A 12816-nucleotide genomic window follows, 5' to 3' on the forward strand; every position below is an offset into this window, starting at 1 on the left:
ATTCATCCAGAAACAGTATTGAGGAAATCTGTGAGAACATGAGCCCAGAGGTGCCGCCAACGGGTGGCCAGAGGGGGGCCACAGCCACACTTATACAACTGTTGTATCACCTACTGACCCCCATTCACAAAAATTAGGGCTGTACCCGAATCAGGATTATGTCTGTTATATCAGAGTCATTTTTTTTCTTTTTACCATATTAAGTTTTACAGTTTAAGCAGGGCGTTCAGTGTGACAGTGACATTCATGTGATATAGTAAACCATCTAACAGCACTGACAATAGATTGCAAAAGGCATAAGATAATGTTATCTCTGAGCCTCACAGTGTAGAGTATCTCTTCCTCTGCGTCACTGCATCGCGTCCGCTGCAGCCTTTAGCAAAGACTAGTTTGACAGTCAAGAGCACTCACTCCATAGCAAAGTCTTGGGACCAAAAACATCTCCAGAAGTACAGTGCTTAGCAGACTGACTACCAAAAAACTCAAAAAAGGACTACCCAACTTGAAGCTATCTCAGGAGACTGAGGGGTCTCCCTGAATCTCTGACATTCAGGGGTCAGCCCTTACAAAAATGATCAAAAACTCAAGACCATCTTGTGATGGGATCACTCCAGCCATAACACAGCGATCAACAACACAGTTTGCCATGATTATACACACACACACACACACACACACACACACACACACACACACACACACACACACATAGACTTACAAAATGAGACAAAAACAGCCATCACAACGTTTAGGCAGTTGGTTATCACTGGGGGCCTCTATGTGGTGTTTCTGAACTTGATTGGCCTTGTTCCCAGTAAATATTTTGTTTCTTAAAATCAACATACTCATTCAAAATAAAGCTGTATATTTGTCTCTTTAAAGGAAAAGGAGCCTATTTTAGGAATGATGAATCGCCTAACATGTATATTTACATATCACATTAAGACAGGATTGTTGTTGAACACTAATTGTTAACTGTGCTGGTGTCAGTCTGTGCACATCAGATAATTAGCATCATTGACTGCAAAATAGGAAACAAACGTGTATATCAGGATGCAATTCCTTGACTCCATATTGGCATTGTTTTCGAATAGTCTATATACTTAAACAGCGTAATGACATTTCTGAAATTCAGTTATGGTTGTTTGATTTTGTTGCCACCCCAAGATTTTCAATGACCCCCATCTGGCAACCCTCATGAAAAAAGTCTGGGGGCACAGCTGCATGTAATGCATATTTCTTTACTCCTCCTCTCTGTACAAGTGACAAATGCTGGTCAAACTCTCCCCAAACTTTCCTGCTATGTTGACAGTGAATCTGTAAGCAGGATACTGATTTTAAATAATGTTTTCTTTGACATTAACAATTAAACAAACGACAACAAATAGCCGACATATGTGAGAGATGTTGCTTTAGTTACAAACCCAAATTCAACTGACTGTACAGTTCTTTGTAGATCCCCTTAGGACTACATGTTTTACAGCTGCAACTTCACTGTTGTGCTTGATTCTCAGTGCTCTCATCACTCTTATTTTAGCAACAGAAAGCTGTGATCAACCCCACTGTACACTGCTTTCTCATCACCAAACAACACTCAGACAGTTACCAACAAGCTGCTGAACATAAGGAAGCATTTAGCTGCTAAAGAGATAGATATCTCCTTTAACAGTTGGTCGAGATCAGACAAGCGCTAAAAGGAGATTATTGCAGTGGACAAGCACCTGACTTCACATGAATGCTAATGCTGTAGGCAGCTGTTTGCTATTAATGTTTAAGCCAAATTAACTTTCTAGTACTTCATTCCTACCACAGTTAGCGGGTGCACGCAAGTTTTTTAAACGTGGGCAAACCTGCTAAATGGCTGTATTCACACTGCCAATGAATTTACCGCTGGAGAGCGAGTCAGCCTTTCTGTCAGCTGGCGTGTGTGTATGTGCGTTGTCTTGTTGATGTGTCTGTGTGACGTCACGGACAGGCAGGAGAAGAGGTAAACAGTATACAGCAGCAGGAACAGAGGTTTTTGAACATTTTTCAGTGGTTTCTTCTCATTATTTATCTCTTACTTAATAAGTCCCCCTTTCAAACCCGTGTAGATGTATTTGCATTGGTGTTTTAGCATTGCCTCGGAGGAGATAGGGGATAATTAGTGACGGCGCGTCATTGCATCTCGCCGCATCTCGCCAATTAAAGAGCTGAAATTACTGCATTCGCCTGGGTGTTGTGTTCCAATCAATGCCAACTGCAGAGTCATTTGACCTGGGTGTGAATGGCAATTGTACGCATTCCCATTGTATTAAAAAGCCAGATGTTAGCGGGTGTTTGCAGGTCTTTTGTGCAGTGGAAATGAGGCTTTATACAAGTTACAAGTTATACAATAAAATGTCAGTGTTGTGTTTAAAACTCATTCCATTGCCCCAAGTGGCATTAAAAACTCAAATAATGCAGCTTTAATCAATGATTTTGATCATTGATTTTGTATAATGTCTTTGACTGGGAAGAAAAGAGTAAAAGGCCTCAAGCAAAGATCTGTCCAAACTGTATTAAACACGTCAAATGAGCCACAATAATAGAGCTTGTAGTTTTCCTGTTGGAAAGGATATTTCTAGCTTAAATCTCAACAACATTTCTCAGAGCAATTGTGTTTGTTTTATGTTCAAACATGAAACAGATTCATTCAGCTTTACTTCCACTCCGCCTCTGTAACATGGCCTTCCCCCCAGTGTGAGAACCTCTGGTGTAGGGCAACATGGCTGTGTTTTCAAAAATAAACAAATTCAGATGTAACTTCAGGCATTATTGTTCATGCAGTCCACTCCTCCTCTGAGAGGCGTGTCTTAAATCAAAATGACTGTGTGGCTTTGGTATTTCCCAACAGCTGGAGCAGAACTCTGGGGAAATGTCACACATCTGCCAAAGTTGTTTTTCATTCAGTTAGCGCCGCTAGCTTCAAGGGCAGAGGGGTGGGAAAAGTCATTCTAGTTTGGTTATCAGAATATTGACATATGATGCTTTACGTTTTTGTCTAATTAGGCACAGTTAGCATCACATTTTCGTGATGTCCTCCATGATTGCTCAGTTAATCGTGCCAGTTGTATGAGCTCACTCTTTATCTTCCTAATGACCGTGTTGTCCAGCTTAATGGTTAATCTGTGCATCGACAGGTGGCAGAGCGTCAGGGACAGCTGGCAGCTCTGCTCGTAAGAGGCTCCACCGAAGGCCAGGGTACATGAGAGGAGAGCAGTCCAGACTACAGAGCACTACTCCTTGGCAGGGGGAGGAGGAGGAGGAGGAAGAGGAGGAGGAAGGGAGGAATACTTGCGTTAGGAATGGAAAATCTGGACGTCACAATGACATCACAGAGGGAACCAGCGCTCAGAGTCTAACGCCTGCTGTCAAAGTGTCCTTAATGAATCAGCAACAGCCTGATAAACTCACATGTAGCACCTGGAAGAGTAACAGTTTCCTCAGCTCTGTTGCCCCTGTGGACTGCAATGGTGTTAACAGTATATCCACCCACCAGGGTCCGTCCTCTTTGCCCCAGAATGAACTCAGGTTAAGCCCAAGCCCGGCCCTCAGATCCCCACAAGAGGACTCCTTCAACTCCAGCTTCAGTTTCATCCAACAGTCTCTCAACTCCAGCCAGAGGACCGACACAACCACGGTCACACCAACCCGGGATCCAGAACCACTAAATCAGTCCACCAATGCACCTAGTTCACCGAAAACAAAACCAGCGACCTTTTCTATTTTGCACAATGTCTCAAAACAGTCAACTCCCGTCCAATCACAGCCCCCAAACAGCCATGCGGAGAAAGAGGAGCTGTCATTAGGCAGGAGGTTTTGGCGGGACTGTCTGTGGGGTGACAGGGAGGTTTCGCCCGACCTGCCTGACTGTGACTCCCAATCTCTGGATATAGAGATCACCTCCTCACTGTCAGTGGATTCGGACACCGCCTCTGCCTCCTCTGTCACCTCTGGCTACGAGAGCGCAACGCCTGCCTCTGACCAAGGCTGGGACAACCTGGTGAAGAAGTACGAAGGTGTGCTGCAAGACTGCCTCCAAAACAACCGCACTCACACCAAGGTGGGAATAATGACACCTTACTGTAGTCACTATTACCTTTATGGAGTTTAAAGAGACAGTTCGCACAAAAAATCATAAATACATACTTTTATTTGTAGTGCTGTTTATCCATCTAGTTTGTTTTGGTGTGAGCTGCTCAGTGTTGGTGATATCAGCCATAGAGATGTCTGCCTTCTGTCAATATAATGGAGCTAGATTACACTCAGCTTTTGGTTTTCAAAGCGGCCAAAAATTACATTTGAAAAAATCAACAGCAGTGTCTCTTTCAAGCAGTGTTAGTTAGCTTAGTGTTGCTTGGTGAGCTAGCAGTCCTGCGTGACATGGTTTGCGGGTGTAGTTCGGTAGAAAGGAAATAGTTCCTACATGAAACTCCTCACAACAAGTTGAGTGGATTATCTTGATAAAGCGAGTCATGATTTCTGGAAAGAGACATTGCTTTTGGGTTTTTCAAACATGCCATCTTGTTCTATTACACTAGCGAGAAGGCAAACATCTCTACGGCTGATATCTCCAACACTCGGCAACTCGCACAATCTAGTTGATGAACAGCTCTATAGGTCAGAGGAAAAAATATGTATTTTTGATTTTGGGGTGAAGTGTCCCTTTACATTGTCTGTGGCAGACAAATGAACTTGTCTGATAGACTAATGATGACGTGGTTTTAAATTTCATGCCCAGTCCTAAACTCACTGACCTGCTGTCACTTTGACATGTTGGTCATTGCACCCACACTTTCTGTTTTTGCCTGTGGTGACTGTTCACAGAGCGTTGTCCTGTGGACTGTTAGGTAATCTGTTCCATCTTCTGTCTGTTTTGTCACTCTTCACAGATTGAGTCCATGATGTTGAAGCTGCAGCGACTTCAGCAGAAAGCCATTTTGGATGACGACTATGACGCAGGTGAACTAAGACTTTCAGTTGAGTCACTGCTTTAAGAAGTAGGTCATTGCAGCTTTGTGCTGTAGTTGTGGATGTATTGTACAGTTTACCTTGAACTAACTTGATTTTCTGATGTTTAATGCATTTTTTGTGATGAAATTATTTTATCCTCTAAGATCACATTGTTCTTATTTTGTATGATGTGAAGATGACTGTTGACAGTGAAAAGGGAATGAGTGGACATACAGTAACTCCTTTTATATCAAGGTTTCACTGACACTGTTCAGTCAGTACGCAGACATTTATCAGTTTGACTTTTAAGTTGAGGACAGATATGGGAAGTCCCCCTGTTGCCTTTATTGAATTTGGATCTCTTGCTAACAGAATTAGTCGTGGATCACACTGAGATGTTTGATAAAGCACGTGAGGACACACACACTGACTGAAGCTGAAGAACTGGTTTGTTGTTTACTGGCTGACATATATTTCAAATGTACAGGAGAGTTCAGTGACTGAAACTCCTTAGGGATTGTGATGTGATATGTGTGTGTGTATGTGTGTGTGTATATATATAGACAATTTGTGTTATTGGGAGATTATTAAGGATGATACCTCTTGCTTTGATAAGTAGTTTGACAGTTGAGTTGACACTGACCATAGTAGTGGTTTTATATGTGTCCATGTCGGAGACAGCCATGGTTGGAGGCATTGTGTTTTCGAGTTATCTGTGTGTCCCATTCTCGTGAACACAATAATTCAAGAATGCCATGAGGGGATTTCTTAAAATTTGGCAGTAACATCCACATCCAACACTAGCAAGGTACTGATAAAATTTTGATGGTCAAGGTCACTGTCACTTGCGCCCTTATTATTCTCATGAACACAATATCTCAAGAACGCCTTGAGGGAATTTCTTCAAAATTAGCACAAACGTCCACTTGGACTTAATGAAAAACTGATTAGATTTTAGTCGTCAAGGGTCAAGGGCACTGTGACCTCAGAAAAAATGTTTTTGGCCATAACTTAAGAATTCATTCCTTAAAAGAATTACAAAATTTCACACACGTCTAAAAGGATAAAAAGATGAAGTGATGACATTTTATATTCAAAAGGTAAATGGTCAACTTTACTTTGACATCATAATGTTCTGCAAAAACACTTCTTTGGCCATAATTTAACATCATAACTCAGATTCTAGAAACACTAATCTCGGGTGTCCACCTTGAAACTGTGCTGACTGTATAGATCCTCTGTGCTGCCTGCCTGCTTGAAGATGTGCGTAAAGTATCCACAAAATTTGTAGCTTCTTTGCAGCCGCATCCATATTTGAAACTGTCATTGCTGTACGTGTGTCTGCAACTGCAACTTGACTGGTTTGCTGAGGCATAAAACGGCTATAAGGTAATTCTAGTTTGTATCATACGCTGGAGGGTTGAGCAGAGTCTGTCCAGATCACTACAAATTAGTGCTCGCCACATCAGATCAATCAGCCAAGTAAAACTAAAACCTGGACATTGTAAAACTAGCAACAGAGAGCAGGCAAAGCTGAAACAAATTACACTTTTATTTACAACAAATACCTGAGTCTTCAAATCTAACAAATTTAATCTGGACTTTATTTTCAGTCTGTCTCCAGAGTATTTGTCTAGCTGGCCTGAGGAAAGTTCATTTTCAAAAGAAGACTTTATTCTGACCTATTTCTTAGAAACTCGTGACAAAAGTAAATACCAACATCTGCTGTAGACCTTGAACTATTTAAGCGGAGTGATTATTTGGGTCAGTGTGTCTTGTCAGGTTTTCTGTTTGCCTTTTGATATTGTGCATCACAAAACTCTCTGACTCAGGCCAGGGAAGTTTTTTCCCACCCGTTAACCTGCTGTTTTTCTGTCAGCAGGAAGCCTGAAAACAAACTTTCCATGAAATGTCGTAAACAAGAAATAAGCCAGCTGATTAGATTTCCCTGCTGATGAAGATGTGGATCTTATCAGTCATTATTTTTAAACTTAACTACAAATCCAGCAGAAAGGTTATCGCTTTTACAGGATCCAGAAATAAAGAATTCCCATGATTTAAATTATATGAATTCTGACTTCTTGGAAACAGCAAGCTGAGATTTGTTCAGCATTGACAGATGTTTGCTCTCTAAGTGCCTCCTAGTCAGGGTATAATTTGGTAATTGAATAAATGTGCATGCAGACGTGTTACTTCAGTGAATGTAGGTTACGTAGTCGTTAAGAGCTAGAGAGTAATCTGCTTTTGGTACAGTCACAACAAGTTTTTACATTGGCTTCAACTTTCTATAACTAAAACCTTTTAGCATGTTTGTGCATGTTATTCACTGTGTATTTGTGCGTCTGTCTGTCTGTGTGCACAGCTGAGCGTTTTGGGAAAAAGCTGGAGGAGCTGTGCAGGGAGCGAGGTGCCCTGAAGCTGGGTTTACCCTCCACGCAGCCCAGCGTGGCTCTGTTCCTGGAGCGGCTCAGACAGGTGGTGCACAGCGCCCTCCAGAGGGCAGAGTGCAGTCAGTGCAGGTCAGTCTCAATGATGCATTATTAGTGTGTATACAACTCGCACTTACATCCACATGGAAATGAACATCATGTTGTGTAGTTGCAGTCATGCTATTTATATTATATTATCAATATAAATAGACCTATCATAGTAATAAGGAGCTACAATTTTGATAGTGAGGTATAATTTTTCTTCCTTATTGACATACAGAAAATCACAGGTTTAAAGAGGACCTATTCTGCTCAATTCCAGGTTCATATTTGTATTTGGGTTTTTACAAGAACATGTTTACATGCTTTAAGGGTGAAAAACTGTTTTCCTCTTAATTTCTGTGCTTGAACTCCTGTATTTACTTTGTCTAAAATAGTCTGTTTTAGCACCTTTAAGACCCCCTCCCAAAAAAGCCTAGTATGCTCTGATTGGTCAACAGTTCCAAGTCTCCAGTATCTCGGTATATCTGCACAATCATTGCAGCCAGGGAATGACTGTAATGGAGTATAGTGGCGCTTTCTAACATGAAAAGATCACCAGTAAAAGCTTTAAAACCAAAATCTTCACAACAGGACATGTACAAGCAGGATTCTGATTCAAAATCAGCAGGAAAGTCACAACATGGGCAACCAAGAGTACAGGTTTCCCCAACATTTGTGTGTGTTAATGAAAACACTTCTAGTAACATACCTGTAGCAGATGACCCTGTAAAGGAATCTGTCAGGGGCTGACGTCAGCTTGTACCTAGAACAAAAGTTTGAGACAGAGTAATCAGAACGGTTTGAATTCTGCAGGTTTTGCTGACAGAGATTATTTTTTACTTTACTTATTTGAAACTTTGGCCACATTTTATTTGACATCCAATATAATAAAATTATATTTACTCGTATCACAGAAACATAGGAAAACCATACTATGTTATCTTTAATAATGTTTTAACTTTTTAATGGCAATGAGCTACAAGGTAACATAAATTATGATCCACCCCTATGCTGTTTCAGATTCATTTTATGACAACATTTATATATTCAGACAACACAATTGTTTATGCAATAACCTTATATCACAATCTGATACTATTACATTGTGATAAGCAATAGCAGTGTGTGTGCTATGCAGCCCCTACTTGGTTCTTTGTATTGAAGCAGGGTTTTTAAGATGTTTTTAATGCCACTCGGAATTAAACTGAAAACCAATTTTTCAAAATTGACAATAAAAAAACATGAACTGGCATAAATTACTCAGGGTTTGGGACAATATTAACCAAATGTTTATGTGACATAAAGCAAGAAAGTTTTGATAAAGTTAAAAAGTCTGAGGATTTACTTCAAATGTTGAAAAAAAATTCAAACTTTCTTCCTTTATCCTGACCTGGGTGACGGAGATGTGAGAGTCATTCAGTAACATATTAAAAAATATTACATAATAGTACATATTACCAATTTTCTTAGATTTTACAATGCAACATCTAAAAAAGAAAAGATTCATATTATCCTACATCCAATGTCTTAGCATTTTTAAGACTTCTGAGTTCGATTTAAGATACTAATGCCAGTTAAGGCTTTATTTTTAGATGACTGCAGGAAGTCAACAGGTTGTTCAGCTCTCTGTGAAATGTGCATTTTGGCAGCTTTATATGGTTAAATTGAGTTTATGAGCTTTATCCTGTGATCATGATCACACTTCATCTTCCATTATAATGTTGCAGGACAAAGCAGTAAGAGAGGGATGTTAAAAATAGCCTTTGCAACAGGAAGGGATTCAGGTGGGGCCTCTCCAGAGAGTATCCTGAACAAATGCAACCTAAAGCTCATACAGCAATGCTGTGTTTCTGTGTTTTCCACACGTCTGTATCACAGTTTTTTAGATGCTGAAAAACTGGGACAAACCACACCTCATGGTCATACACCATTTATTTCTAATTCATCGAGTTGGACAAAGAGTGAAAAAAGCAGCAAGAAACTAATTTAAAAAAAGCTTTAGTTGTAAGGTTAGATTAAATATTAATGTTCCAGTGCATAATGTACTGCCCATATAAAGTCCCTTGAACTGCCCCCGAGAGAGAACTGAAAAGGACTTGAATATGTGTCTGGAGGTTATAAAAATTTATTAAAGCAGCAATTTAAGATGTGAAAACATCATCGCTGAGGCTTTTGTAGTGACTGTCTTTTTGTGACTGGTCATCAGGGAGACTGTGGAGCCTGATGCAGGGGAGCAATGCGAGTCACTGCAGGGTCCACTGCATCGAAGAGATCGCCTGATCCAGGAGAAACGGCTGGTCGAGGTAATTCAGCTCACATTATGTCATAGAAATTTACAATCGTCATTTTTGTTTCATTTGTGTAAAGTAATACTGATAAATGTGGATCATTTAAATCATTTCATTTTTTGTTTTTTTTAGTTAATATCAGAATTAATAAAGTGGAGTTTCGGGTTCAATGCTTAAATACAGTGCTTAATGTACTGGTTCTGATAACTGAAGTACTACTACTTCATTTAATTTATTATAGAATCTCCGTTAGCTTAATCAAAACAGGGGCCATTTTTTCAATAACAACTATTAAATAAAATAAAATAAAATGTACGCAGGAGGAGATAGCTGAGCTGCAGCGAAGGCTAACGGAGCTGAAGGACCGCAGTCGATGCCTGGAGCAGCAGATCCAGCAGGAGGAGCAGCAGGTGGAGGCCGAGGAGCTGGAGGGCTCTGTGCTGAGGAGCTGCACCGTGGCGCAGCTCCGCGATATGAGCCGAACCCTGCAAGACCTCGTCACCTCTGAAAATCGCATGCAGATCTCCGTCTCTCCGTCACCCTCAATGCTCAGGTCAGCGTCACACACGTGCAGAATATTTCAATGGTTGGGTAAAGTCTCAAACCAAAGTGTGCCCTTTAAAAAAAATTCATTTAAATGCTTTATTCTCGTTAGAATTAATGTATTAGACATTTTCAGATTTCATCAATTTTTTTCTAATTTTAAATATAATATTAGGCTCCACTAAAAAAAAAAAAAAAAAAAAAACTAGGTAATTTTTTAATCAAACCTACGGCTCCTTGGCACAGGACACAAGGATATTTACTTATGTCTTTTTTTACATGATCAGGCACATAGAGACAGTCAAATCCATAGAAAAAAGGAAACATATATGGATGTATTATCGGCTTTATGCTGCCCAGACAGTGTGTGCTTCTTGCGAAAAATGTGCAAATTTATGTAGAAAATGTAAATGTCAAATTGAGCCTTGGGAGTGTTCTGCAAAGCAGCATCTTCACACATCATACATTTGCATTTTACAGCTAACAGTAATACGTTTATTGATTATCAGTTTTTTATGCTCTTTTTATACAATGTGAGACACACAAGATACACCTAAAATATATGCTGACAGCTCAGGTCAGAGACATTTTGACAGAACATGACACAAACTCACCTGTTATCATGCAGCTGATGGTTCCCACAGATCCTGCAGTTCTGTCAGTCACCAGGTGGGGCTGCTAGAGAGCTGCGAGTGGGAAAGTGACACAACCACAATGATCAGTCCATGAATGTTTCCCCTGTCTCAAGTCACGTATTTTCTTATCATTAAATTAGCTCGTTTGGAGAAGGATGTGTCACTGCAGATCCTCCATTCACTAAATCTTTGCCTCCCAGCTTCATTCGTCCTCTGACAAACAAAGTGGCGTTTTGAATAAATCTTGCAGCAGGACCGTTTCGTCTCGTGCCAAGAAGGTACAACTGAGTCGAAAGCATAACACCATGTTACAACCCGATTAGCTTCTCAAATGGTAGCATGGAAGAGTTTTGACAATTAAATAAGGGAATACAGATGTTGTATTTTCAAAACAGCTAAAATTGGATACACTCTTGGATTTGGGATGGATGCAAGTGCAATTTTTGATGATATCTTGTGCCTATGAAGGTTTGAAAGCGCCTTATTGTGAGCGCAACGTAATGCAATAATTGTTTAACATTTCACGAGGACTGATTTGTTTATTTTCAGGTTCAGCAAGGATGTATCAAACAGCCACAAGTACTTTTCCTTTACTCCTTGCATCCCCCTGTGCCCCCAATCCTCTTCTCTCACACCTGCTCGAACCTGCTTTGAATTTTAATGGTTTTTTTTCTCAGATGCAAATGATTGCTTTGCATCATATCCTCTGAAGTTAATAGCTTGCGACGGAGCACCCTGGAAAGCCTCTCTGTCTTGCCACTCGTTAGAAAGACATGTAAATTGTACTTATCGCCTTCTCGGTGGCGTGACCCACTATCACAGGCATAATTTGATATCTGACATATTCTCACCCCAACTGGAACACATTTATTTTCCCCACTGATTGAAATTGCAACCCCAGATTGGATATTCAGCTGCACATCTCCGGGTGGCGAGCTTTGGGTCATCATGATGATTGTGTTGCTCGCGGTTCCTTTCACAAATAACAGATTTCTTTCTCGGATCAAAATTTATTTCCTTTTGGGTACTGGATTAAAGATATCCGCCCTATACGGAGCAGCTGCATCCCTAAAAAAAGGGGTCCTGTTACACTGATGTTCAGAGACAACATTTTACTCTGACTCACCCTAAACATCAGTTTGAATAACACGAAGAGGACATACTTGTTTTTGTGATTTGAGACGATTAGGACTATCTCAAGGTGACTGTGAGGCGCATGATGGATTTTATGCTCCCTTTATTCACATCTGCTAATTGATTTATATCTGTGTCACTGAATAATGTGACCTTAATGGCTCGTCCTGTTTGCGTGTTTACAGAAATAGCATTTGTGAAATTAATTTTGATATCTGAAACTATCATTGAGAGAGGTATACAGTAGTACAGACAGTTTACAGCTCCAGAGGGGGCGCTAACGGCAAGTGTTATCAATCGCCTTCGTTTTGTGTTAGAAGTTACAAGAAACAGACCTTATTCAGATGACCTGAGTGACCTCGAGGTGGTATAAGGATATAATATTTAAGAGATGTATGAAGCCTGTATGTCATATACATGCAGTATTTTGAAGTCTATACAGTACTTTACAGGGAAAGGATGCAAGAATTGGAGTAATATCTATAATATCTACCTACGGTCAGCTTGGTTGCAGCATTTCGAGTCATAACTGCTTGACCAGGACCATAGACTGTGTGAAAACAATGGGCATAGCTATGGTGACAGCACCCATTGGTTGGCCATCACCAAGAAGAAAAAAAAAGCTTTCTGCAGCCAGGAGTGACCATATTTGGCCAAGTAGAGCTGTGGATGAGTGAGGGGCATCTCTTAGTTATAGACTGGAGCCATTCCTGTCACTCAAAGTGCCCATGCCCTTAATTATGTAAAACTTTAAGCCTTAATTAAATGTAA

The 12816-nt window shown here is 40.4% G+C and overlaps 1 protein-coding gene across 1 annotated transcript in view; it reads left to right on the forward strand.

Moving 5' to 3' along the window:
- disc1 (DISC1 scaffold protein) overlaps nucleotides 1-12816 on the forward strand; it is a 55844-nt gene that overhangs the window by 4338 nt on the left and 38690 nt on the right. The window contains exons 2-6 of the mRNA XM_042501734.1: nucleotides 3162-4084; nucleotides 4914-4983; nucleotides 7337-7493; nucleotides 9652-9748; nucleotides 10054-10286. Coding sequence (XP_042357668.1) covers nucleotides 3162-4084; nucleotides 4914-4983; nucleotides 7337-7493; nucleotides 9652-9748; nucleotides 10054-10286 — 1480 coding nt within the window. The remainder of the gene's footprint in view (nucleotides 1-3161; nucleotides 4085-4913; nucleotides 4984-7336; nucleotides 7494-9651; nucleotides 9749-10053; nucleotides 10287-12816) is intronic.

This window comes from Plectropomus leopardus, chromosome 15 (assembly GCF_008729295.1).
Source record: "Plectropomus leopardus isolate mb chromosome 15, YSFRI_Pleo_2.0, whole genome shotgun sequence".
Classification (NCBI taxonomy): Eukaryota; Metazoa; Chordata; class Actinopteri; order Perciformes; family Serranidae; genus Plectropomus; species Plectropomus leopardus.